General features: G+C 46.1%; 3 protein-coding genes and 1 pseudogene across 6 annotated transcripts in view; 3 read left to right on the forward strand and 1 right to left on the reverse strand.

The window, feature by feature from the left end:
- The first annotated feature begins 6,574 nt into the window (after positions 1–6,574).
- Positions 6,575–10,520, forward strand: HEXIM1 (HEXIM P-TEFb complex subunit 1). Its single transcript, XM_074224369.1, has 2 exons — positions 6,575–6,698; positions 7,224–10,520. Exon 2 carries the CDS (start codon positions 7,362–7,364, stop codon positions 8,379–8,381), a length of 1,020 nt encoding a protein of 339 aa, XP_074080470.1. The 5' UTR covers positions 6,575–6,698; positions 7,224–7,361; the 3' UTR covers positions 8,382–10,520.
- A 6,075-nt stretch (positions 10,521–16,595) lies between these two features.
- Positions 16,596–22,561, forward strand: HEXIM2 (HEXIM P-TEFb complex subunit 2). Of its 4 annotated transcripts, none has more exons than XM_074224371.1 (4): positions 16,596–16,705; positions 17,512–17,652; positions 21,012–21,095; positions 21,457–22,561. In XM_074224371.1, exon 4 carries the CDS (start codon positions 21,536–21,538, stop codon positions 22,274–22,276), a length of 741 nt encoding a protein of 246 aa, XP_074080472.1. In that variant the 5' UTR covers positions 16,596–16,705; positions 17,512–17,652; positions 21,012–21,095; positions 21,457–21,535; the 3' UTR covers positions 22,277–22,561. The 4 variants fall into 4 exon arrangements, with proteins under 4 accessions (XP_074080472.1, XP_074080471.1, XP_074080474.1 ...); XM_074224370.1 differs by lacking the exon at positions 16,596–16,705 and adding an exon at positions 16,710–16,799; XM_074224373.1 differs by lacking the exons at positions 16,596–16,705; positions 21,012–21,095 and adding an exon at positions 16,710–16,799.
- On the reverse strand, positions 20,670–21,229 carry LOC141513987 (small ribosomal subunit protein eS8 pseudogene; annotated as a pseudogene).
- FMNL1 (formin like 1) overlaps positions 22,408–27,438 on the forward strand; it is an 86,725-nt gene continuing 81,694 nt past the window's right edge. The window contains exon 1 of the mRNA XM_074224362.1: positions 22,408–22,495. The gene's annotated coding sequence lies outside the window, so the exon portion shown is untranslated. The remainder of the gene's footprint in view (positions 22,496–27,438) is intronic.

Here is a 27,438-nt window from a genome sequence, read left to right on the forward strand (position 1 = left end):
GGTCTTTGTCCTCAAGGAAATTACCTTTTAATCTCTTGCATTAGGCAATGGAAGGAAATGGAAGATGGGGATGAAATGTCATATGTGAAGGACAGCAAATAGGCCCAGTTTGGCCCAAATGCAGAGATCCTGGAGAGGAAGGATAAGAAGCCAGATGGTAAAGAGCTTCAAGGGCCAATCAGGGGAGTTTCTAGTTGATACTAGAGGTGAAATAAAGCACCATTTATCGAGTAGGATAGTGGTCAACCCTGTGCTTTAGGAAGATCATTTTTAGAATGGTTGAGGATGAATTGAGAAGGGAGGTGTGACATAGAGGACCAATGTCACTAGGAGGGTAATGTCTTGGCCTACAAGTGAATTGGATTTAAGTGAGGCAGAACTAAGCAGTCATCAACCTCACTCTCTTCAGAGTCAATGGAGTCCAGTGGTAGGACATAAGTCAAGACAACTGGCAGATGGCCCAGGATGCAGTGAAGGCTCTTATAATAGTTCAGGTATGGGGTAATAAAGGCCTGAATGAAGATGCTGTGTAAAGCCTCAGAGGATTAAAGGGCCTACGCCAGATCACATAGAGAATAAGGAGTACAGGTCAAGGATTCCCACCAGGCCTTGCCTAAAATCCACACCCAATGCTCTTTTCCACCAAGCCTTGTAAGGCCTCTGCCTTCGTAGATTTCCCAGTCCCTGTACTGGGATTATGTTATAATCTACATTGCACATAGAAACTAAAATAAAAATTCTTGATCTGGCCATGGCTTCTAAGGGAATTGTAAAGAGAATAGGTGTGAATTAATCAAGATGGCTGTCGTGGACAGTGCCATCCACAGCCAAAGAAAAAACCCCCACAGAATCTGAATGTATACTATGTTCACTTTTTCAAAACTTATGTTTTTCCTTTCTAACTCATGGTTTTCTTTCTTTCTCCATAGTCCTAATTTCTCTTATACAAAATAACTATTATGTCAATATGTTAAACACAAATGTACAACTTTTACCAGGCTGTTGCCAAGGGGAGGAGGGAGTGAAGGGAGAGTGGTAGAAAAAACATGTATCATGAATTTGCAAATGGATGAATGTTGAAAAACTAAACAACTAAATGCATTTTTTAAAAAGATAGAGAATGGGTTTCTAGAGATGGGGAATGGTATATGAATGAATGAAAGACAGTTAATAGGGGTTATTTATTCTGCAATTAAATGTGCTAAGCCTTGGGCATTCAGACAGAAAAACAGACACAGTCCCTACTCTCAAGGAGGTCCTATTCTAATAAGGAGACAAGAGGTTTCGGCTATTAATTATATAATCTTCCACCTCAACAGCATATCAAATAATAATGCATTTTCATTTCCCATCGATTAAATCATTTTTGTTGTTCAGTCCTGTCTAACTCTTCCCTACCACATTTAGGCTTTTCTTGGTAAAGATATTGGTTTGCTATTTCCTTCTCCAGCTCATTTTACAGATGAGGTAACTGAGGCAAACAAGGCTAAGTGACTTGCCCAGGGTCACATAGCTGGTAAGTGTATGAGATTGGATTTGAACTCATGAAGGGGAGTCTCCCTGACTTCTGGCCCCTTATCCACTGTACCACCATATTTATGAGTAATTTCAGAAAGATCCTTTCTTAAATCCCTAACTTTCTCTGGGTATTTTTCTTCAACCCCTCTGATAAATTCTAAGTTAGAGATATGATAATTCCAAAAAGTCTAATCTTGTGGTTAGAAGATCCAAATAGAAAGAGCAATCACCTTGGAAGTCTGAAAACCTAAGTTTAAAATCATAACTAATATTGATATATATGTACCTCACTCTGCTAAGCACTTTACAATTATTAGATTTTTAATCCTCATACAGCCACTCTGGGAGAGAAGTGCTATAATTATTCCCATTTTACAGATGAGGAAACTGATGCCAACAGGTTAAGTGACTTGCTCAGGTTTACATGGCTGGTAAGTATCTGAAGTCAAATTTGGACTCAGGTCTTTGTTTCTAGACCCAGAGCTCTTTCCATTGATTAAATGCCTTGGAAATAGAAAAACATAAAACAGTCCCACCCCAATCAAACAAAAAACCTGTCTGTGGCATCTATTGGCTGTGTGACCCTTAGACAAGTCACAACCCATCTCCCAGTTTCCTTATTTGTAAAGCTTTTTTTGGGGGGGAGGGGTGCATCTGACCTGTGCCTTCCTTGGCCTAGAGAACTGAGGGGAAAAGTATATTGATTATGGAATCAAAGGACCTGGGTTCAAAAATCTACCTTTTTGCCTCTTAATACCTGTGTGACTTTGCATCAGTCCTTTCCCTTCTTTAGGCCTCATTTATTTTTCTTCTGTAAAATAAGGAGTTGGATGAGAAAACCTCTGAGGTTTCTTCCACCACTTCTCCATGATCTATTGAGAATCAGAGCTGCTACTTTGCCCTGAGAGTTTATGGGACTTGCCCTGGATCTCGAGAGGCAGCATTCAAACCTAGGTTTTGGGGTTGTTTTTGTTATTTCATTTCCAAGGCTGCCTCTTGTCAAGGGACCCCAATTCTCATAAAGCTGGATAGTTCTGCCTCTAAACTTATCATCTGCCATCAATACACAGAGAACTCTTATTAGTTCTCTGGGCCTTTAGACTCCAGGAGGCTTTATCACTTGTCTGAGGGAGGGGAAGGTGGGGCTCACTTTGCAAAGCAGCTCAGAAAGAGATTACTTTTGGGCCAGTGGTGGAAGATGGATTGGAGACTAGAGGCAAGGGGACCTTAGATTATCTAATAATACTTCACTCTTGGCTATCAGACTATGTAAATGGAAGGCTAAAACTAAGAAACTGGATATGGAAGGGTCAAGAGGATCTGCAGAGAGGCATTTAATTAGAGGTAGTGAGGTAGTGAAGTAGATAAGAGTGCTAGGCTTGGAGTCAGGAAGATCTGAGTTCAAATCCAGTCTCAGATACATAATTGTTTTATATATATATATATATATATATATATATATATATATATATATCCCTGGGCAAATGACTTAACCTCTCTCCCTTCTGTAAAATGGGGATACTGCCCCCCAGAATTATTGTGAGGATCAAATGATATAATATTTGTAAAAGACCTCATCACAGTATCTGGCCTCTCTCCCTCACTAGGTCAAATCTCCCCAAACTCCATCCCAGAGTTTAAATCATTCCTCAAACTATCCCACCGAGGACAGATTCACTAAGGGAACCCCAAAATGTCAACTTGCCTTAACATTGCCCCCTTGGGGAGAGGGGAGGATTATAAGTCTGATAGGTACAAGTTGGTACCCCACCAAGCTTAAGAAACTCTTCCATTGAATCTGCACCACCTTTTGAGGAGGTAGTGTTCCAGATATAGTGTGCTAAAGATCTAGTTAGCAGAAACTGACTCGATAGTCTGGGCAGAGTCAGTCTAAGCATGGTGTCAGAATGCAAGAGTCAATATCTTTAAGGAACTTTTTTAAAATGTGGGTGATCACACCTGAAGAACCTTCCTCATAATTGTGATGAAGCTTAAATGAAATAACTCATAAACAAGCATTTTAAGTACTTATTTTGTGCCATAAATTGTTAGCTTTTTAAAATTCAATTTTTCCTTTTATCTATCTATGCTCCCTAATCAGCAAGAAAAATAAAATTCCTGTTACAAATATGTATGGTGTAAAGACTAACAGAATGCCTTCTGTGGGGGGTGGGGGGGAGGGAAGCAAAAATGGGGGGAAAATTGCAAAACTCAAAATAAATAAAATCTTTCTAAAAAAACAAAACAAATACATATGTGCAACAAGACAAATTTCCATTTTGGTCATGACCAAAAAAATATTTCAATTCTGCAGTATGAGCTCCTTACCTGTCTCAGGAGGTGACTGGCATGTTTCATCACTAATCCTCTGAATCATGGTTATTAATCCTGATCAGAATTCCTAAGTTTCAAAGTTGTCTGATTTTATGTTTGTCTTTCTATACATTACCTCTGCTCCTCTTACAGTTCATCAGTTTATACAAATCTTCCCAATTTTCTCTGAAACCATCCCCTTCAACATTTCTTATGTCAATAAGAGTATTCCATGACATTCATTTACAGTAACTTGCTCAGTCATTCCCCAATTAATGAGCATTCCCTTCAGTTTCCAGTTGTCACCCCCCCCCCCAAAGAGCTATTTTTTTGTGCCTTTGGGCCCTTTTCCTCTTTCTTAAGGCCTTACAGGAATATCAGTGGGTCAAAGGGAAATCTAGCAACAGGCTGCTAAATTGGGGGGGGGGGGTCGTGCATAGTTCCAAATTGCTTTCCAGAATTCAATGCTCTCATTTTACAAAAGATGAAACCACCTCAAAAAAGGGAAAAAGGCAGTCAGGTGACAGAGTGCAATCATAAACCAGAGCTCCAAATTCACAGCCACAAGACCTGTCTGCAATTTCTTCAGACACAAGACAACTGGAAATCCATTAACCCCTCTCCAGGAACTGAGTCTTCTAGTACACGACTATATCCTTCATGGATGAGATAAGGAAAGGAATGTTTCTTAATGTTTGCAGGTTCAGTTTTTACCCAGGTTTTCTTCAAGGAAGGGAAGGATCTAGCCCTTCAGCCTGGATCCAGGGAAATCTCTAGGGGATAAATCAATCAATCAATAAGCATTATCAATTGCCTATTTGTTGCCATGCCAGCTCATGTTGCTGAGTCTCTGAGAAATAAAAAAAAAACTGAAACAATTCCTGCTTTCAAGAAGTTTACAGTCTGGGTGGGGTGTGGAGAAATACATCAGATACATATAGGAGATAAAAATATAACAGGGGCAACTAGGTGGTGCAGTGGATATATCCTTGGAGTCAGAAAACCCTGAATTCAACGCCCCCCCCCCCCCCCGACACTTACTAGTTATATAATCCTGGGCAAGTCCCCTGACCCAGTTTATCTCAGTTTCCTCATTTGTTCAATGAGCTGAAGGAAATAGCAAACCATTCTAGTATCTTTGCCAAGAAAATTCCAAATGGGCTCAGTAAGAGATGTCTACTGCCGAATAACAAAGCATAAAATAATGGAGGGGGATGGGGAGAGGAAGGCGCTCTCAAATGGAGGGATCAGGAAAGACCCTCAAATGGGAGGTGGTCCCGGGGAGTCTCCAAGGAAGCTCGGGATCGGAAGAGACAGAGGACAATCGTCCACTGGCATTTATTAAGCTCCTGGTGTGGAGCTCAACATTTGGGGTGGATTCCTGATAATGGAGGGCAGCCTGTGGAGCTGCAGGCCAGGGAGATGGAAGGTGAGGCTGCCGGGCATTGTGGCCGGGCATACGAGAACACAAGGGGCCTTGGCACGGGCCAATCCATCAGGCATGTAGTAGGCACCGAGTGTATACCCAGCAGCCTTGTGACCGGTTTCGTGCCATGCGGGGGTCCCGGCCCGGGGCCACTGCGGCTTGGGGGATGGGGGAGGCCAGCCCGAGCCGCCCCGCGTTCGGGGACCCCCCGGGGGGCCCGGCGGGGCAGGGCAGGAGTGGGAGACGGGCCCCCCGGGGGGCGCGCGCAAAGCGGCTGCCCCTCAGGGGCCATCGGCCTCCGCCCCTGGGAGGGGGCGCGACGTCGGGGCGGCGGAGCGGCCCCACCCCCAATTCCGGGTCCCCCAACGGGTCAAGGTCTCCGTCTCCCCCCGCCCCCCGACAAAGCCCGGGGCCTGGGGAGGGGGAGGGGAGGGGAGCCCGGAGAGACTTCTGGAAGGCAGTGAACTAGAGATGGCGCTAGAACCGGAAGCGAACTGCAATGCCCACTCCTTCAGCCGCCGGCCTTGAACCCAGGGCCGAGACTCTCAGTCCGGCTCCCCTTCCCATGACTCTTTAGGCCTGCAGAAGAATCCATGAAGACATTTAGCCTCGGATCCGCGGCAGGGAAACGCCATCCGCCACTGCCACCTAGGCCGAGGCCGGTCTGCGACAGCCGCCCTGCGCCTTTAAGCCGGCGCACGTTTCTTTTTGATTTGTTTACGTCTCCGTTCGCCCTTCCGGGTCTAAAAGGCTTGTTCTAGGTATCCCTCCGCAAATGGCCCTCCCGGGCTCACTCTTTTTTTTTTTTTTGGTTACATCTAACCTTGGCATCCCCCCCCGAGGCTCCGACTCGGATCTGGACACGGATGCTGATCCTATTCTTAAGTCCTTTGACCGAACACCATTCTGTAGAGGGTTCAAGAGCCGCCTAAAAGTCGGGAACTATTTTTTTGGAATGAACCATTTGGCTTTTAGTGCGGGGAACATTGACGAGTCTCGGAATTGGCTCCACTGGGGAAAATATATGACAATATCCCTTTAAACCTATCTCCCTTGAGACATTGCACCGCCAGCCTGGTTCGGAGCTGGCGAGTCTTCTCCTTCTCTTTAAACGCTATGGTATCGTCCAGAACCCGCCCTAATGGCTCGGAGATTGGCTGGCCTCGCTCCGCTCATCTCGCTCACTGCGTCCTATGGCAGAGCACGTTTCGGCCGCACCGATCCGGCGGCCGAGGAGGCGGGGCTGGGAGGCACCCCCCGCGTGCCCGGCGATTGGCTGGTCCGGTCAACGCACGGGGACGCCGGTCCCCAGAGACGGCGGACTACGAGTCCCGGCGTGCTGCGGGGCAGCCCGCCGTGCGCCTGCGCGGGGGCGGGGCGGGCTGGCTCCTTTATATAAGGCGGCACCGAGAGCTGGGAGGCAGCAGTTGGAAGTTGGCAGGTGAAGGAGGCAGGTTGGGAGGGGGCAGAGCGAAGGAGGAGGCGGAAGCGGAGCCGTCGGAAGGGGGAGGGGGCGGGAGGAGGCGGGGGGGGGGCGGAGGCGGAGGCGGAGGAGGAGAGCGCCGAGCCGAGCGCCGAGCCAAGGGGGAGATGAGTTTGTCTGTGCTCGGCTGAGGCTCCGGCCGGGGCCGGGGAGCGGGGGAAGCCGGGGCCGGAGCGACACCCGTGGAAGTGGGAGGAAGTGGTCGGAAGTGGTCCTGGGACTTTAACCCCTTGTGGGCGCTGCGGCAGGGGATTTAACCCTTTGCGGGCCCGGCCCTCGCAGGCGCGTCATCTGGTGGCATTAACCCTTGCGGGGCCGGGTGTTTAACCCTTCGGACTCGCCACCTCGCCGCGTCTGCCGCTCCCGCCGGCTCTGCCCCAGCGGGGAGGGGGGCCCGAGGCCAGCCCTCCCCCGGCCCCTCGGTGTGTGGTGCCCGGGGGGGGGGCACTTAACCCTTTGCTGACCCAGAAGCGTCCTTTCCAGGTCTGCGCCGGGAAGACAGCGGGCCGCCCCTGCCCTCCACGGGAGACCCGCGGGACCTTTAAAGAGACTTTCCCTTCCGAGCGCGACCAGAGGGGCTCGCTGCCCGGGAAGCCCCGGCCCGGGAGGGCGCCCGCAGCCATGGCCGAGCCGGCCCCGCGCCAGCAGCCGCAGCAGACTTCGCAAACTTCTTCCAACTGCACAGGTGCTACGGGCCGAGCGGAGCGGCGCGCCGAGCCCCCCGGGGAGGACTGTAGGTGGCAACCGCGAGCCGCCCCCCAGCTCGCTGCCATCCTGGAGGGCGAGGAGGCGGCGGCCGCCCCGGCCCCGGGCTCGCCGCCGCGGGCCGCGCTGGCGGGCCCGGAGGGGGGCGACGAGGGCCGGGGCCGCGACGACCCGACGGCGCCGCCGGGCGAGGAGCCGAGGCCCCGCCGGGGCTACGGGGGCGACGCGCTGGCCGTGCCCGTCGGGGAGGCGGAGGCGGAGGAGGCCTGGCGGCGGCAGCAGCAGCAGCAGCAGCGGCAGCTGGGCAAGAAGAAGCACCGGCGGCGGCCCTCCAAGAAGAAGCGGCACTGGAAGCCCTACTACAAGCTGACCTGGGAGGAGAAGAAGAAGTTCGACGAGAAGCAGAGCCAGCGGGCCTCCCGGCTGCGGGCCGAGATGTTCGCCAAGGGCCAGCCCGTCGCCCCCTACAACACCACCCAGTTCCTCATGGACGACCACGACCAGGAGGAGCCGGACCTCAAGACCGGCCTCTACTCCAAGCGGGCGGCGGCCAAGTCGGACGACACGAGCGACGAGGACTTCTTGGAGGAGGCGGGCGAGGAGGACGGGGGCAGCGACGGCATGGGGGGCGACGGCAGCGAGTTCCTGCAGCGGGACTTCTCCGAGACCTACGAGCGCTACCACGCCGAGAGCCTGCAGAACATGAGCAAGCAGGAGCTCATCAAGGAGTACATGGAGCTGGAGAAGTGCCTGTCGCGCATGGAGGACGAGAACAACCGGCTGCGGCTGGAGAGCAAGAAGTTCGGGGACGACCCCCGGGTAAGGGAACTCGAGCTGGAGCTGGACCGGCTAAAAGCCGAGAACCTCCAGCTGTTGCGAGAGAACGAACTGCACAGACAGCAGGAGCGAGCGCCTCTTTCCAAGTTCGGGGACTAGGCAAACTTTGGGGGGGGGAGGGGAAGGGGCTTTTTACGGTGATGGAATGTAACATTATATACGTGTATATGACAGTGAACCTTTTTATGACATAATCAAAAAACAGAAACCCCGTGGCTTTGTATTGTTTTAAAATTTTAGCTATAATGTAGTGTTTTTTTTTTCCTGTTCTTTAATTATGTGAATCTGAAGGGTTGCTTTTCTCGTTCTCCTTTTTAGAAGAGATGAATGTGTATTTTTTGGATGTAAGTAAATTTGACTCAAATTATAATGCATTTTTCTGTTTAACCAAAAAAAAAAAAGGAAAAACCCCTCAAAACAGGGAGTTGTAAGGTGGCCAAATCTGAAAACCATTAAATCCATTCTATAGTTAACAATAAATTTAATATTTATAAATGTAACATAGTTTCAGTGTGATTTCTAGATATATAAAAATATATTCTCCGGGAGAGAATTTTCTTTGGATTTATTTTCTAAGTGTTAATACCGGGGTATTTAAAAAGGCATATTTGGTCAGTGATGCAAAAAAAAAAAACCCAAACTATTATGCAGCCTTAATGGGAGGTTCTCCAACTTATATAATTTTACCTTTTTAGTAGATTTTAAATGTTCAATACAACACAGGCAAAAAACCCGCAATGTTCATTCAGTGCTTTGCTTTCTAGTGCCTTGGTATTTTTTCCCCCCCCTGTGCTACTGGAAAGGAAACTGCAAGATGTTTGGGGAAGCAGGAGGTGGCAGCAAGGTTTTACATGTTTATAATTTCCAGAACCTGAAACTTAACTCTTTTTCCTAATAGCCATTCAAAAAACCTGCTGACAAACAGTAAACAAAATTTGGCAGTTAGCTAGAGTGAACAATTGACAGCCCCAATTTCACTGGTACTAGTTGGTTTTCAGCAATCTTACACCCTCCTGTGAGGCTGGCTGGAGTTCTGAAAGTGGTGGTTGGTAAACCCTTTGTTTTTTAAGTGTTGGCTATGGTTAGATTAGATAAACTTGCACTGCCTCCCTTTTTGTAGAGGGAAAATTGCATTTAAAATCGGGAATGGCTATTTTGGAATTCCAAGAACCTAATTGTTCAACGGGGTGGCTGCTTGCTGAGCAGAAACTACAGGTTTATGGATTACCTACCTTTTTCTCAGTGCCAGGCAAACCATTTTTTTTTTTTGCTCCATGTGAATCCACAGTAAAGGTGTTTTAGCTTTTTAAAACAGGCAGAGGGAAATCTTAAATGCTCACAGTAGAGGTATTCTCTTGATTCCCAGGAGAGCACACTAGCAGTTGATATTTCAACTGCCCTGCTCTTAATTCTCAGGATGATGATCAATGGCAAGATAATTTCTGCTTCATACTGACTCAAGGGAACATGAACATAACTCCATATCATTACCACTCCATTGGTATCTGGTTCAAAAAATCACAGCCAATCTAAAAATCTTATGAAATGGTAGCCATTTTAAATGTTATGTCTAACTTGTCTGTTAAATGGTTTCCAATTAACATGTTCATATATACTAGTGGAACCTAAGAGAAAAATCTACCAAAAACTCCTTGATAGGAGTTTGATTGAGGGGAATTTTGCAGGTTAACAAACTCTGTCCTGATGGAACATTTTATTATGTTACAACATGAAAATTCAGAGGGTGCAAATACCAAAATGATTCTTCAGAATAAAGGGCAAATCTAGAGAAATTACAACTGGTCAGAGTTAGACCCTGAGACTTTACTAAATATTGGGCTGGCCTCATTCTGACAGATGTTCCACTGGAAATATGTATTATCAGTTCTTCCTTTGGACTAAATGACATTAAAGGTTTATTTTGATAACTAGTTTTTGCGTTTTCAATTCTCCTTCTAACATGACATCATACAGCAGCACCAGCAAACTGTTCTATGATGGCAGAATGACAACACTGCCCTCTGGCTTTGCAAAAAAAAAAAATAGTAATAGTTTGTTTAAATTTGAGTGTTAACAGTTAACCTTGGCCATAGGGCTTATCCACAGGGAAAAAAAAAAGGTAGATTGTTTAGATCTTATTTTGTCATTACTGGAAGAATGAAGTCTTGGAAAGAACTTGTATAAAATGTATTATTATTCATAATAAAGAAATCTTATGGTCAACTTTTGCTAGAAATTTAACCATTATCTTTTAAGGCAGTTTTACCCATCACTCCAAGTAACTTCTGACTTGATTTTCCCTGAGTCATGCAATCTCTCCTGTTTTGCTCTTGGAGTACTCTTATTTTACAGATAGGAAAATTCAACCTTAAAATTGTTTTGTATTATAATTTTTAATTTCCCTAACCAAAGTACATATACCATAACAATCTTTTCTACCAGAAGTATTATGTAAGAAAATTTAACTGCTATAGCATTCTTGGTAGGGAGCCTATGAGCCAACTCAGTTATCAGTTCTAACAGGAGATTGATTACACTGATAAATCCACAATTGATCCTCTAACCCATTCTAAGCAGCCCCTTGTCATTTTTCTCTTGGTAGAGCTGATAGGACATGTTTAAAGCATTAGAAATTCCAGATTTTTTCCCTTTTAGAACAATTCATCTCAAAAGTATGGTCCAAGGACCATATGATCCCAGGGGATCCCTGAAAGATTCAGAAATGATCATAACATTTCATACAACTTTTGGCTATTAAATTACATCCTTTTCCAACTACATATCAGCCTGAGGTTAGATTGTCTTCATATACTTTAACCAAAACAACATTATAATAGATTGGAGAAGCAGATTAAGAGAATCCAGATGTCTTCTACTAAGCCAGGTATTGAGATTTGCAAATATATGTAAAAGAATTTCATTTTCTAGTCTTACAAATTATTTTCACATAAGTATAAACTTGCAATTAATTCAAATTTATATTTTTAAAATTTTGTTTTAACTTCTAATCAGCATCACTGGATATAACCCACATAAAAGCTCTTTGGTATCAACAATTTTTAAGTGTAAAAGAGGTCCTGAAGCCAAGAAGCTTAAGGACTTCTACATATTAGAAAAAGGATCATTTAACTTTTTGTTAACTACCAAATGGGACAAGGAATATTCAGACTTGGGTAAGTTGTACCCTAAACACACAACAGTCCTAAATAATTGTCACCCATTGAATATATGGTTTTTGGTTATATTGATACATGCTGGTTGTTCCTAAAGGGGAGGAATCACATTAAGAATATTGTATCCAAAATATGGAGGGACTTGACCAAGAAGAGCCATTCCCCTATAAGTGCTTAACTTTTATATATAAACAAAAAAAAATTGTCAATTATAAATGACTACATGAAAACATGCTTCAAATAAAAAATAGATGAGAATTAAGAATTTAAATATCTGAGATTTCACAACTAGGAAAATGATAAAACTTGAGAACTAGTGGAGACGATGCCAGGTACACTGTTGAAGAAGTATTGTAGTAGGACATTACAATGCAGTATTAGTCTATTCTGTTCCAATTTGGAATTAAGAAAAGTGACTAAACTATCTAAACCATTTGGCATAGTTTTGGGGAATATCCCCAGGAAAATCAAAGACAGGGAAAAAACAAAAGATTCAATGTACAGGATATTCCAAAAGTCAGTGCAGTTTCAGCTCTAATAACTTAAAGCTGCACTAAGACTTTGTACTAAGTCATTGTACCAAAATAAACCTAACATTTTTGGTGGTAGCAAAGGAGGTGCTCCTTAATTGGGTGATAAATGAAAAAAAAGTATAGAACAGAATAGAATTTTGCATAGTTATATATATATATATATATATATATATGGATTTCAAAGAAATGTAAGATTTATATGAATAAAAAGGAAAAATAAAAATGTTCTCTGTAAATGGAAAGCTAACTTTAAGTAATGGGAGGGAAAATGGAAAACATTCATGACTAGAACTGAATACCTTATTTATACATTATCAGATTTTGTCATTTGCATCTGATATTTTTGTTTTTCTGTCACAAGATAGGGTTCAAAGGGGAGTAAGGCTTGGAAATCTCTAAGGCCATAAGGGTTATCAAACTTCCCCCCCCCCCCAAGATAATTGTAATGAGTCTTGGCTATTCTCCCAATCACCTAAGTTTCATTTGTCAAATGATTACTTATGCCATCTGTCAGAATCTAATGAAACAAATATTTTCACCTTTTTATAGTGTTTATAGTTTTCAAAGGAGTATTAATAATATTAGAATTTGAAAAGGAATTCTTGCATGCACTAGAAAACATTTACTCTCTGGGTTTCTTCTGGGCTGAGAGCTTTCATTTCAGCTAAACATTTCCCCAGAACAGAAAGTTTTTCAAATATTCCCTTGCCAGATGGACTATTAAAAAAGTCCAAAAGGGGAGGGAGGGGCAGAAAAAGTAGGGTATATCTAAAGGAAAACTCCGAGCTAGCTAGTTGACCATATTTAATCAAGATTTTAGGTAAATCACCACAGAGTTCCCTTCTGAGGCCAGCAATCACAACTAAGTACTGAGTGTGGTGACACTGTTGGTTTTCCTTAAAATGAGACGTGTAAAATAACAGAACATCGGGCAGAGTAGATTGTCTCAAGTTGGAATCCACTGATTTCAGGGCATCCATGAATTGAATGAACAAGATATATCTTCACTAACTTATATTAGAGGAAAAATTAGTCTAATTGAAATTTAGCATTTCCTTCAATTAGGAACTTTAGAACCCTGGTCTAGAAGGCAGCTGGTTCAATTTTGGTCAGCTATGTTGAATACTGGAGAGTTGGCCTTTCCCACAAAAGAATGGTAGAGGTGAGATGAGGTGGGGGAGCATTTTGATACATCATTAATTTTAGCTTTGATAATATACTCCTGAATAGCATTTTCCTCCCCAAAGGAAATGTTTGTTTATGGTAAATGTGGTAGCAAAGACCTTTGGGGGGCACCAACAGGAATAATCATAATTTTCTAATAAATCTTCTGAATATCAACAAAGTCCATTGGAGTTGTTACAAGACTGTATGGTTAAGTAGTTTAATACAACAAGTATGATCGTTCCCTCTAGAGAGAAAGTACCAAGAGCAACATTTGGTTTAAAAATGTTTAAGGGAAAAGCGGAAAAAATTCAGGAGGAATTTTTCTTATCTAGTTCAGTGTGTGAAGTGTTAAGTTCTGGGTCTACACTGAGCATAAAAACATCTTCTAAGGCAACACCAGAGCATTAGAGTGTTCCAATACTTTGATACGAGTAAAATTAATGAAGACACCACTTGTTCACTAGAATTGTTTCCAACTACAATAGGTTGGAGTGGGAAAGCAAAAATAACTGTTGGTCTGCTTTTAATGCTGAAAATCCTGATCAACCCTGGAACTTCATTTTGAAATTGCAAGAAAAGCAAGATGGTTTCAAACTCACTAGTGTACATTGTAAGGAAAGGCATCAGTACTTATTAAAACTACAAAGTAATTTTTATAGATTGGGGGGGTGGGGCAAGAGTTATCATAAGCAAACATTCATCAATGAAATATTAAGTGCTGGAGCATAAAAATATTTTAAATGTTAAGTGTTGGAACCAAACTGCTCTACCCTACCCACTCTGATAGAAGAGGATTTCTGCTGAAAACAAAATTCAATTTTTTTTGTCACTGGTCAATATAATCTATTTACATGGAGTCAGTGTTTTAGGACCTAGTCATAAGGTAAAGGACTAACACCAATGCTGGACTGGACTTTTGATGCTGCCACAACTTATTGAAGTTAATGAACTGTTCTGAATGACCTTTGTATAATATAAAAAAGCCCCTAAAATAATGGAACACTGAGTAAATATTACACTCAGCAACAAAATGAGCAGTTTAGTCTCATCTTCAATATTTGGTAGCTAGCCAAAATTTAGTAGCACAGATAGAAATAGAACTTGGAGTTCCTAACTCCAGGCTCAAGTTTTGTCCATTAAAAAAAAAAGTTTCATTTTAGTTTCCTGCTGAGGTTCTGCAGAGCTTAACTGTTGATCTTAGATGCAGTCATTATGGATTATGATTTTCAAAAGTTATCAATAAACGTTGGTACCCAGTTTGAGTATATATAGGTGTTAAGTCCAAATCATGACTTACTTACCACCTATACAGATATCTATACTGTAATTTTTTAGCTCAAAATTCCCAATCCTCTAGAATCTTTTCCTAATTCACCATTTTACCCTGGCATCTAAAGAGTGATACCTATGGCAGAGCCAATCAAGAGTTTAATTCGAGGGAACTGCTCTTTATTAAGTCGGATGGCTTTCAAATCTGGATTTAAGTACAAATATTGTTGTTCTGCTTTTGTGGTTCTGTTACAAGTCTTCCTTTGGAAACAATTCTAATGAAAAATGGCTGTGTTGAATACCCTCCCCCTCCTCTCAAAAAAATAAAAATAAACCTTTTTACTTTAAAAGGTACTATAGGAGCTATAAGCTCAGTTCTAAACTCATTTAAGTTACCTGAATATCAAATCTACTGGAATTAGTTTATGACTATTCCTGGTAATGAGAACTGAACAGAGCATGAGACTTTTCAGGCACTAAGTTTCAATTCCAGCACTATTCACACATCAGTTACTCAGAAAGTCTTTCCCACTCTCAGATTCTAACTTGGCATCAAATTAACTTTTCAAATAACCTGTTATTTTAGAATATCAAATATTAGAGATTTCTCTCTGTGCCAGACTTTCAAGAAAATCTTCATTGCTGCTACTAGGGATGCCTTTCCTCTTTAGGCAGATAATGCAGTAGCAATACAATTTAAGTAGGGAGGAAGAAAGAGAAGACTAAAGGGAGGATGCATCAAGCAGTTGCCACAGAGAAGAGCTCAAAATCCTATTTTTCCCTTATGTGGCAGGAAAGGCTGGCTCGAAGTCACGAAGGCAAGAGATGACTACAAGGACACATAAAGCCGGGTAAAAAAATACCTAGTTAACAATGAAACCGATGCCACAAACTATTTCCCAACCGCACACCTCGTTTGGGAAATCGGAATTCTCTGATAGTTTAACTTTGCATAAATTGGACTGAAGAAATTTTCTTCCCCCACCCTCTCCTCCTAGAGATTTCTCTAAGGGCCGAGGGTCAAGCGTAACGCTCGGATTTCAAAATGCAAACAGATGTCCCATTGGCCTGAGCCAAGGGCCGGCTCGGCTGCGTTTCCTAGACGGGCCGGGGCCGGGCATTTTGGGGTGCCCGGCAGTGGAAGGGGCGCATAAGCTCCCCGATTTCACTCGTGGCTCTTTGGGGTATAAAGAACTCCAACTTCGGGGCTGGCCCTCGGCCCGCGCTGCGCCCGCCGGCTGGGGGCAGGAGGGGGAAGGTGCTCGGAGAAAGCCGGGGCTGGGCGCGGCGGAGGTCGCGGCCGGAGCGCGGCCGGAGATCCCAGGGCTGCGGGCTCCAGGAGCCTTCCAACCGCCCCACCCCTGGGCTGGCTCCAGGAGCGTTGGGTGGGAGGGAGGCGGCTGCGCTGGGCTGGCGGGCGGGGCCGGGCCGGGCCGAGGGGCCGTCCCCGGGGACCCTGCCCCGGCCCGGGGGGCGCTGCAGGGGCTGCGGCCCCGATCGCGCCCCCGCCCCCGCCGCCCCGCTTCGGGGAGGGGGTCCTCTCCGAGGCCCCCCCCCAGTCGGGAGGCCCGGGGCTTCAGGAGGGTGAGGCCGCAGGCCCGGCCCTGCCCGCGGGTCGGTCCTCCTCCTCCACACCCCCCGTTCTGCCCCTGGGGGGCCGCTCCCCGCCATCCCCAGGAGCAGCCCCCGCTTTGGCCGGGCTTCTCCCCGCGCCCGGCCCGCCCCCCCACGGGGGTCCTCTCACAGCGCGGCGACTCCCTCCGCTACCTCCTCCCAGCCCAAAATGGCGGCGGCCCCGGACTCTTCGTCTCCCGCCTTGCCGGCCGCCTCCCTCCCTCCCTCCCGGGCCGCGGATCCTTCCGCACCCTGGCGCATGCGCTTCTACCCTTCGCTCCCCGCCCCCACCCCGCTCTCGGATCTATTTTCAGCTCAGGAACGCTTTACTCCATGGATAGATTCTTGAACGGGGCTGGGGAAAAGATGTCCCCGCCTTCGATTCGGCACCAGCGAATAAGGATAGGGATAGACAGATCGACGAGAGCTGTCGACCAATCAGCGACCCAAAGGCGTTGCCCCCGAACTGGGCCTGCTGGGTTTTGGAGTTCTTTGGGTGTGGTTATGGAAGCGTTTCTCGTTTCCTGACTGCAGAAACTACAATCCCCAGGAGGCATCGCGGCTCACGGGGTTCCCCGCCTTCCCGCTGCGGCCCCGGGCGCACTTAGGCAATAGGAAGCTCAGAGCGCGGCCGCTGCCGTGCGTGGTAGCCCTTGGCAACAAATAGGTCAGTTGACGTTCCCCAAAGTCACCGTCCACCCGCGGAGCTGAGCCCCTTCCTGCACATGGGGCGCCTCGGGAACGCTCGGGGCTCTCGACCTGTCAGTTTGGACCCCGCTGTCTCCTCCCCCTTGCCTCGACTTCCGGCGCCGTGGGCCAAGAGGCAGCCGGGCCTGGGCCTGGGCCTGGGCCTGGGCCTGGGCCTGGGCCTGGGCCTGGCGGCCCTGGAAGCCTCGGCCCGGGCCGTGTTGGCGCTGGCAGGGGCTCGGTGTGCTGCAGAGGGCGGCTTCGGCCCCTCCGCACTCAGCCAGGCCCGGGAGCCCCCCCAGCCCCTCAGCTTGGTCCCCTCTTGCTCTTCCCCTCCCCCACGGTTGACCTCGGTACCCCCCACCCAGCTCCCTGCCCGCTCTGCACGGTGTGACCGCCCCCCCATTAAACAGTGGGCACCTGCAGAGGTGGCATGTGGGGTGGCAGTGGCCCCGGACTTAAGCGGGCTCCCCACCACCCCCAGGCCTCCAGTGTTGGGGTAGAAGCCTTCAGCCTGGTGGAGGTGCCAGGGCATGGGCCCTGGGGCAGAAACCGGCCTCGGGGCCCAGCTCCTCTAGAGGCTTGGGGTGTGGGAGGGAAGTGGGCAGTAGAGTGGCTTCCCTTAGGAGCCTCACGAAGAGGTCGGTTCTCCCCAGGCTTACCTGCCACAAAATGGCTTCCCTCCCCATTGCTCAAGGAATCCCAGGAGGAGCTGCCCCCCCCCCCCCACGCACACATAAACATTTGAGGTTAGGGATAAGGCTGTTGTTTTGTTCTCCTTTGCAGCGAGGACCATCCTAGAGAAGCTTCTCTCGGTTTTGAGAGAAAGGAGAGACGTCCTCCCCATCACTAGCACTCCCCCACCCCCACCCCCACCTCCTGGAAGAAGGAGTCTCCCGAACCTGTGCTAACCTGGAGGAGGCAAAGGTAAGTCAGCCTTCTCGTTGGGGAAGTGACCTAGACGGAGGCCTCCCCTTGAATGTCAGGAGGGGACAGATGTGGAGAGCAGCTGTGGGCCAAATCCCACTAGAGAGGTGTCTCTGTAGTTGGTTTTGGATTTGAGGAGAGTTTAACTAGAGACCTGGACATGCGGGCCCAAGGCCAGCCTGTGCCACTTACTATCACTCCAAGCTTGGCTAAGTCACAGCCACTCTGAGCTTCAGTTTCCTCTTCTGTAAAATGGGAATTTAGAGCCTGTGATCACTCAAGGTCCCTTGTGTCCCTGCTGTTCTATTTCCCTCTTCCTGGGCCCTCCCCACCTCCTTATAGAATTCCCAGAGCTAAGTCAACTCCTGATGGGAAGCCTCCCTCCTCCCACCACATTTGCTTTCCCCCAACAGCCCAGGGTTCCTATTCAATCTTGACTTTTGGTGGAGGGGTTGGAAGAAGGAAAAAATACCAGAGTAAGAGATTTAGAAGTGTGAGGCTAGCCTGTAGTGAAGGGGCTAGTCTGCAGAGAGAGACTCCTATCTGGAAAAAGGTGCTGTCCTAATGTATCCTGCCTGACTTGCTTTTCCTAGGTGGGCAGCTCCAAGTTGTTATTTGGAGGGAAGCCCTTTGATAGAGACAGAATCTGTCCCAATGAGTTCTTTTCTCTTGAGCATGTGAAATGGTAATTAATATGTTGCAGAGAGCCCCATGACATGCCCACACCCCCACATCCCCTCTCTGTCCTTCTTTTGAAATAGCTCCACTCCAGCATCTATAAGAACAAATATAAACTCTTTACCAAAAGAGATATACCTCTCAGCATAATCTCTTATGTAGGCTTGCACACCCAAAATGATACATAATGTGATGTATACACACACTCAATGCTTGCACACTGAGTATCCTCATATGTACCTTATATGTTCAGTACAATGTAATTCACATCCCTTTACACATTCTTTTTGCAGCAACATAAATGAGGGAGGGCCCCTCATCTGATACTCATAAGAAGTTGGATAAATGTCTTCCTTGTCTCTCAAATCCACAAAAATACCCTGCTTCATTATTTGTTTTCCCTCTCTCCATCCTAACTGTCACCACTACCCACTGAGGATGATTTTGCTACAGAATCACCCTACTTAAAGAAAATAAGCATCTGCCTTCAGTCAGCCCAATTCATCCTTTCTAACCCCAATTAGAATTTCATAGAAAGGGTAAGACTATCCCATATTGATTGCCTCTTCCTGCTGGCTGCCTGATTTCCTTTTTTGTTCTCTTGCCTGATTTTTTTTTTAAGATTTTATTTGAGTTTTGAGTTTTACAATTTTTCTCCCAATCTTACTCCCCCCCTCACAGAAAGCAATCTGTCAGTCTTTATATTTATTTCCGTGTTGTACATTGATCCAAATTGAGTGTGATGAGAGAGACATCACATCCTTAAGGAAGAAACAAAAAGTATAAGAGATAACAAGATCAGACAATAAGGTATCTTTTTTTTTTTCTAAATTAAAGGGAATAGTCCTTGAAATTTGTTCAAACTCCACGGCTCTTTCTCTGGATACAGATGGCACTCTCCATTGCAGACAGCTCAGAATTGTCCCTGGTTGTTGCACTGATGGAACGAGCAAGTCCATCAAGGTTGAAAATCATCCCCATGTTGGTGATAGGGTATACAGTGTTTTTCTGGTTCTGTTCATCTCACCCAGCATCAGTTCATGCAAATCCCTCCAGTCTTCCCTGAATTCCCGTCCTTCCTGGTTTCTAATAGAACCATAGTATTCCATGACATACATATACCACAGTTTGCTAAGCCATTCCCCAATTGAAGGACATTTACTGGATTTCCAATTCTTTGCTACCACGAACAGGGCTGCTATGAATATTTTTGTACAAGTGATGTTTTTACCCTTTTTTCATCATCTCTTCAGGGTACAGACTTAGTAGTGGTATTGCTGGATCAAAGGGTATGCACATTTTTGTTGCCCTTTGGGCATGGGCATAGTTCCAAATTTCTCAGAAAGGTTGGATGAGTTCACAGCTCCACCAACAATGTAATTGTCCCAGATTAGAGATGAGGAAAAAGGGTAAAAACATCACTTGTACAAAAATATTCATAGCAGCCCTGTTCGTGGTAGCAAAGAATTGGAAATCCAGTAAATGTCCTTCAATTGGGGAATGGCTTAGCAAACTGTGGTATATGTATGTCATAGAACAATATTGTTCTATTAGAAACCAGGAGGGACGAGAATTCAGGGAAACCTGGAGGGATTTGCATGAACTGATGCTGAGTGAGATGAGCAGAACCAGAAAAGCACTGTACACCCTAACAGCAACATGGGAGTGATGTTCAACCTTGAAGGACTTGCTCGTTCCATCAGTGCAACAATCGGGAACAATTTTGGGCTGTCTGCAAAGGAGAGTGCCATCTGTATCCAGATAAGGAGCCGTGGAGTTTGAACAAAGTACAAGGACTATTCCCTTTAATTTAGAAAAAAACCAGATATCTTATTGTTTGATCTTGCTACCTCTGAGAATTCTGTTCTCTTTAAGGATATGATTTCTGTCTCATCACACCCAATTTGGATCAAGGTTACAACATGGAAACAAAGTAAAGACTGACAAGAGTGCTATCTGTGGGGTGGGGGTGGGGGGGAGGGAAGCAAGATTGGGGGAAAATTGTAAAACTCAAATAATATCTTTAATAAAAATAAATTTAAAAAAATAGTGTCCCAGATTTCCCACATCCCTTCCAACATTGATCATTCTCCTTTCTGGTTATATTGGCCAGTCTGAGAGGTGTGAGGTGGTATCTCAGAGAAGCTTTGATTTGCATTTCTCTAATAATTAATGATTTAGAGCAATTTTCATATGGCTATGGATTGCTTTGATCTCCTCATCTGTAAATTGCCTTTGCATATCCTTTGACCATCCATCAATTGGGGAATTTGTCTGATTTCTTTCTTTCTTTTTTTTCCAAATAATCTGGGGATTTATTTAGTGCAGTGTCCAAGGGCTTATTTGCTCGGCCACACTGGCCTGGCCTCGATGCGATGCAGGCAAGGAGCTTGCCCTGCTGGAACTGTTCCTCTAGAAGTGAGCTGATCTTTGCATTCTTCTTCCTCTCCTCATATTTCTTCTGGATCTTCTTTGAGCGCTTTTTATTTAAAATCTCCTCCTCCTCAGGAGTCAGTTTTGCTCCCTTCTTCCAGCCCAGGGGCAGGGCGTAGTGGGACTCATACCACTGGCAGTATGGGGTGCTGTCGATGAGCACAATGCAATTCTTCACCAGCGTCTTGGTCCAGACCAGCTCATTGTTGGACGCATTGTAGACTACATCGATAATCCTTGTTTCTCAGGTACAGCACTTGGAGCCCCAGGAGAAGTTGCCCACGTCCAGCTGCAGCGCCCGGTACTTCTTGTTGTCTCCGCGGACTCGCATGGTATGGATGCGGCGGGGGCCGATCTTGGTGTTGGCGGGCGGCCGGCCCAGCTTGTACTTGCGCTTCTTGTGGTAGGGCTTGCGCTTGCCCCCGGTCTTGCAGCGCTTGTGCCAGTTGTCCCGTGAGATCCCCATGGTCGGCACAAGCTGCAAAGAGGAAGCGCAGAGACTCACGGGCCGGCTTGTGCCTGATTTCTTTTTGCAAATTTATTTACATGTTTATGTCTCTATTCCCTTCAGAGTAATGCTTGCAGATACTGGCTGCCCCCTTTCACTCTGCAGTATTTTCCTATCCTAGGGCCACAGACCAGTCAGTGTCTAATTGTCCAATCTCTCACACTCTCTTTTCTCCTTGATTTTAGGACTCTCAGATCTTTTTGAACCCCAGTGAACCCCCTGAACCTTCTGACCCTGGTGGCTTACAGACCCCTGACCCCTGGGATGGACAGCCCATTGGAATGGAAGGAACCTTCAAGGTCCAATGATGGCAGCAGTGGAGAGACTGGGGCATCCCAGACTGAGAGCCCAGGTTGTGTCTCTGCTGAAGCACTGGGTCGGAGAAAGCATAGGCGCCGGTCCTCCAAACGCAAAAGACATGGTTGGCGGCCCTACCTGGAGCTGAGCTGGGCAGAAAAGCAGCAGCGGGATGAGCATCAAAGCCAGCGAGCCTCCAGGGTTCGAGAAGAAATGTTTGCCAAGGGACAGGCTGTGGCACCCTACAACACTACTCAATTTCTTATGGATGACCATGATCTAGAGGAACCAGACCTAGGTAACTGCAAGGGAGTACTCCACCAGGGTTCTGGATGGGAGGAGGAGGAAGATGAAGATGAAGGTTGGGGAAGTGGGGATGTGGATGGTCGAGGGAGGGCCCAAGGGGAATTTCTCCAAAGAGAATTCTCAGAAGCCTACGAGCACTACCATGTAGAGAGCCTGCAGGGCCGAAGTAAGCAAGAACTGGTCCGGGACTACTTAGAACTGGAGAAACGGCTCTCCCGGGCTGAGGAGGAGACACGGAGACTGCAACAACAGCGAAACCCTTTGGGTCCTCACCCATGTTACCGAGCCCAGGAACTGGCAGCTGAAGTGGAACGACTGAAGACGGAGAACCAGAAACTTCGGTGGGAGAATGAAATGTGGGGCCAAGAGGGCAGCAGCCCTAGGGAGAATCTGGGCACCTAGGGGAGCCCTTTCCTAACCTTCCCAAGGCCCCCAAGGTAGAACACTAGAGGTCTTCTAGCAAATGTAGGAGGGTGGGACAAGGAGAAGGCATTTCTTCTATACTCACCTCACCTGTCCAACAGTGCATCCAAGGAGAGTTGCACCATCTGGGAAGTCCTGCTCTCAAACTGGAACTCAAGGCCTAGCTCTGGATAGAGACCATTAGGAACAAAGTTCCAGGTTTGAACTTCTCTTTATTCCTCTAGCATGCTGCCCCAGAGTACAAGTTCCATGAGGATAAGTTAAGTTCGTTTTCTTGCTGTCTCTTGTTTTATTTTATTTTTTTTTTATTCTTGTGGATAAAGAGGAATTGGTAGGAATTGCACCATAGAGTTCAGGAGGACCCTCCAGTTATTTCTGTGAGTTGGAGAGACCTCAGGGGAAGTTCATTAGGTTTGTCCCTTAACTCCTCCATTGGAATACCTAGGTCCAACTTGCCACTCCTCCAGCTGGGTCCCCATCTGAGTCTCCAGGGAGATCTGGCTTCTCTGAATTAATGAAAGGGATTTAGATTCATTCAAATCCTAAGACAGAACAATAACCTCTCTCCGTTCCATCCTCCAAACTCTATTGTTCCTTGAAGATGGAGCTGACAGAACTCTTGCTCTATGCAAAATAATAATAATCATAGCTAGCATTTTTATAACACTTACTATGGTGTTTGCTGTGATAAGCACTTTATGAAGAGGGCCTTAATCAATCGTCACAATAACCCTGGAAGGTAGATCCCAATACTATCTCCATTTGTGATTTGCTAGGAAGTATCTGAGTCAGGATTTGAATTCAGGTCTTCCTGACTCCAGGCCCAGCATTTTAAAAAGCCACTGGGCCAACCACCTAGCTGCCAGCTATGCAATAGATTAGGAAAAACTGGGTGGCAGCGCCCTCACCTTAACCTCACTCTTAGCATTTTGGGATTCCACTTATATTCTAATGTTCCCTGTCTTCTAACATGCTTTTTAAATAATAGGTCCCTAGGAAATGAAGGAAGCCCTAGAAAAGGCATTATGCTCAACAGAAGTATCGGAGAGGCTGACATCCATCTCTTTAAGTCAACCAGCAAATATTAAATGCCTACCATATGTGTGCCGTATTTTCTTCTGGCAAAGATCCTGACATTATAATGGGGAAGGTCCTTTGTCAGAACTGAGCTATGAAGGGGAGCATTCCATTCTGAGCTGAATGGACATATTTGAGCTACATGCTGGTTACTTTGACCATCTCCAAGCTCAGCCCTGATCATCTTATCTGACTCAATGCACATAATTGAAGTTGAAAGGAATGAGTAGAACCACAAGGTTATGGCAGTATGTCTTAAGTCCAGCTCAATTGATGGTTGGGGTTTAGGCCATGAAAACATCCAAAACAAGGAATGCCTTTTACCTTTGTCCCTTTGGACAGAGGTTTTTCTTTCCAACTCTCCTGGGACCAGACTGTTTTGGATTAGAAGAAGGGAGACAGTAGGACTTAAAATTGACAGGGCCCTACATCCAGTATTCTCATTTTATATTTGAGGAAACTGAGACCCACCAAGATTAAATGACTTGCCCATACACACAGGGAATAAATGGCAGCAGGATTTGAATTCTACTCCCCAGATGCTCTAGCCTTGATATTCCTTCAAGCCTTATTGTAATGATCCTTTGATATACAGAAAGAGGAATCTTATGTATTCATGAATGAGCCCTAGGGTTCACATTAACCTCTACTCTAGACAAAGCAGGAGATAGAGCAGACTTGGTTTAGCCCCAATTCCCCATCCTATCCCACTCTCCAACCCTTCTCCTGAAGATAATTAAGGAGACTGAGTTGGGCAAGAGATAGCTCAGGAAAGAGAGCTAGTAAGAACTGCTGACTCACCCAGGACTTGTGCTAGCCTCTGACACCTGCCTGACTGGGCTTGGTGAAGGGAGTTTTCAAGATGGTACAAAGACAGGGATACCAAGGTATCAAAGGTTACTTATTCCCATGCGGTTTCCAGACAAAGCAAAGCTGGACCCTTGGGAACAAATGCTTGGGGGATATGTGTTTTCAAGTGGCAAGTTTATGACTTGTCTCTGCAGCTACACCAAGCAGGGGACCTCATAAAAGGTAGCTGAAGGAAGAAGATATCCCCAGGGGGTGAGGATGGAGACCTGGACCTTGAAGTCTGAATGGGAGAACAATCTTTTACCCTGAAGGAATGATGTTTGAAAGAATTGGCTGGAGTTAGAAAGGGAGAGAGTTGGGGGGATTTAGGTGAAATGTTTGTGGAGTATTAGAAGAGGGCTGTAGATAGGAGGGAAGTTGGGGTAAGTGGTATATGTAACTAGCAGAACCACATATCTTGGCAAGCTTGCTTGTGCCATAGGTGTTAAATTGTCTTTTTTAAAAGGAAAGCTTTCCTTAGAGCTGGAAGGAGGAAAGGTGAGTTATTCAGACCAGTCCTTAGCAGGGTAACTGACACAAGATGAAGTTACAGGGAAAGAAGGGACCGGCTTGTTCTTTTTCTTCCTCCCACCTCCAGGCCCACACAAACACTTACCTTCTCTCTCTTGAGCTGCCTGAAACAACCCTACTGGGGAGATTAATGTTTAAGTCCCCCAACCCCCACCCACCTTCAGCAGCAAAGGCCATTGTCAGGCTCTTTTCAGCCAACTTGTCTTACTTTGAGAAAGGGAGAAAGAAAAAGTATTAGAGGAGAACAGCTAAGGAAAGATCACTTCCTGATCTGAGGACCAGTCATTCTTTTAGACTCCCAAGCCTCCTTATGTCTAAGTACCCCCCAGACAAGCTGGCTCTCCCTGTCCTAAGTTCCACCCCTCCCCCCCATTAGAGGTAGACCAGAATTGATAGTTGACAGATTTGATTTCAAACCTTCCAGGACCCTGATTTTGGGGGGCTTCTGTAGGAAAAACAACTGGGGTGTTGAAGAACCTGGTAGATGATCATTATTATTTACTTGGAATCTTATCAACTGTGGGCAGATTTTGGGGAGTACCGGTAAATTTGGATAATATTTTTATTTTCACTGACCTACTTAAAATGTAGCATTTCCTTCTGTTATTTAAAAACATTATTCCAAGGAAAAGGCTATATACTTCCAGATAGACAAAGCACAAAATAAGTTTAAGAAACCCTTTTTGTAGATGGTGGTGATAAGTGATAATGCATTGTAGAAAGACTGGTAAGGGAGGCTATGAGGGTCAACATTTGTTTTTTTGTTTTTTTTCCCCCACGCTTGTTTTAGAGATATGAGGCATGAGATTATCACTACCAAAACCTAGTGGAGATGAGTACTGAGAGAACACCCACCATTGTAGAGATGATGGGATGGATAGTGGTTCTTTTTTTGGGGGGGGGTGAGGAATGCTTAACTAGCTGCTCCTTGGGTGGTGAAATGTAAATCAGTCATCATAAATGCAAAGAAAGATTTTGTAAACTGAAATAGGGGTTTAAATGAAATGCCTTATAAGTCTATGTGGTTAAACATAGTTCAAATCCTCTTCCATACACTATCCTTTTTCATCCTCACAAGAAGACTGTGTCCAAGGTCACTCATTTAGCTAGTCTCTGAAGTAGAATTTGGATTTGGGCTTCCTGACTCCAAGAGCAATGCTGTCTTTTTATTTCAGTGGGGGACCTGAACCACCAAGCTAGTTCTCAGTCAGCCCCCTTCTACCACCACTCCAGCCTCAATCTTACCTCTCCCCTCAATCCAGCATCCTAAAATAGCATTTTATTTCAGTCCCAGAGGGTGCCCTGAAGATCTTGCTACCTGTGCCTCTGATGATAATTCTCTCATCATAGTGGGCCTGTTGGGGAGTAGGTCAGGAGAATACCACAGAACTCTAGACCTTATTCTCCCTTTTTCTGTCCCCATGCCCTTCCTTGTGATATACTCCACTGCTGTCCATGTGCTTGCCCTTCTCAGGCTTTAATTGGGAGGTGTAGAGGCACAATGCAGGAGAACCCCCCAAGATATTTAGACTGGGATGCCCCTCAATTTGTTACTTAGGTCTCAGGCCTCTGTTTTACTTGGATATAGAAATATTCAAGGGACTTTTATAGGACCGATAATAGATTCCAAGGACTGAGGTCCAAGATATTAAATTTCTGAACTTGGAGAAAGCCCAAACAAAAAAAATTTTTCCTTAGATGCTAAATTGACTTCGGGGTTGAGGGGAGGCCCTAAGGTTCTAGGGCCTCCACACTGACTAAATTGCTTGGGAATAGAAAAAGAGGGTTGGAAGAAATCAAGGACAGTAATGGGTGGGCAAAAAGATTGTCCTGCCATCCTGGGAGGAATATCAGAAGAGGGATGTGGGTGTGTGACTACTTAAGTACTCCTGTACACACTTGCAAGGCCAGGCAGGGTACTGGCCCTTTAAGTGGGGGTGCTAGGTACAATCCTGCCTTTTGCCACAAATCCGGAGCATACTGGGCATGTGCAAGAGCCTGAGCCCTGGTTGGGGGGGTGATGAATGGATTCTGGAGGCTGCTTACCTTCCTAATTTTCAGAAAAGGCCAATGACCCTGTCTCCCAGATTCTAGGCCCTAGCCAGGTCCACCAGTGAGCCAGAGACCCTCTTGTGCATTTCAAGGAGAGGACAGGGAGATGAGACCTCTGATCCATCAGGGACCAGAAGGCCAGGTGGAAACTGCCCTGCAGAGCATGACCTCCATCCTCCAGTTCTTTAGGACCTCAGAGATGGGGCTTTACTCTGGCAAGCACTCAATTTCTACCCCTGCCCCTTCCACCCCTTGCCCCAGGCTCATGTGGCACATGGAATTCATGTACAGGGCCACCTGCCTGAGCACATGCTCTTCTCATAGGAGTGGGGGAGGGGGCTTCCTCCTTTTTTTTTTTCCCTGAAGTCAGAGAAATGACGCTAAAAGCAAACCTATCAGTCGGCACCAAAGCTAAAAAGGCCTGGCTGTTGTCCCCTCCCATTCCCACCCACCACCTCACCACCATGGGGAGCTTCCAGTCTAAAGCCATAAGGGAAAGGATGACAGACTAAAAATGAGTGGGGGGTGGTGGAAGGAGGCCCCAAGCTCAGCTGGAGGAATTATCTTCCCGGAACAACCCTTTTCATCATGTTCCTCTCCAGATAAAGAGCCTACAGTAGCTACTTATCTGC

This window comes from Macrotis lagotis, chromosome 2 (genome assembly GCF_037893015.1).
Source record: "Macrotis lagotis isolate mMagLag1 chromosome 2, bilby.v1.9.chrom.fasta, whole genome shotgun sequence".
Taxonomy (NCBI): domain Eukaryota; kingdom Metazoa; phylum Chordata; class Mammalia; order Peramelemorphia; family Peramelidae; genus Macrotis; species Macrotis lagotis.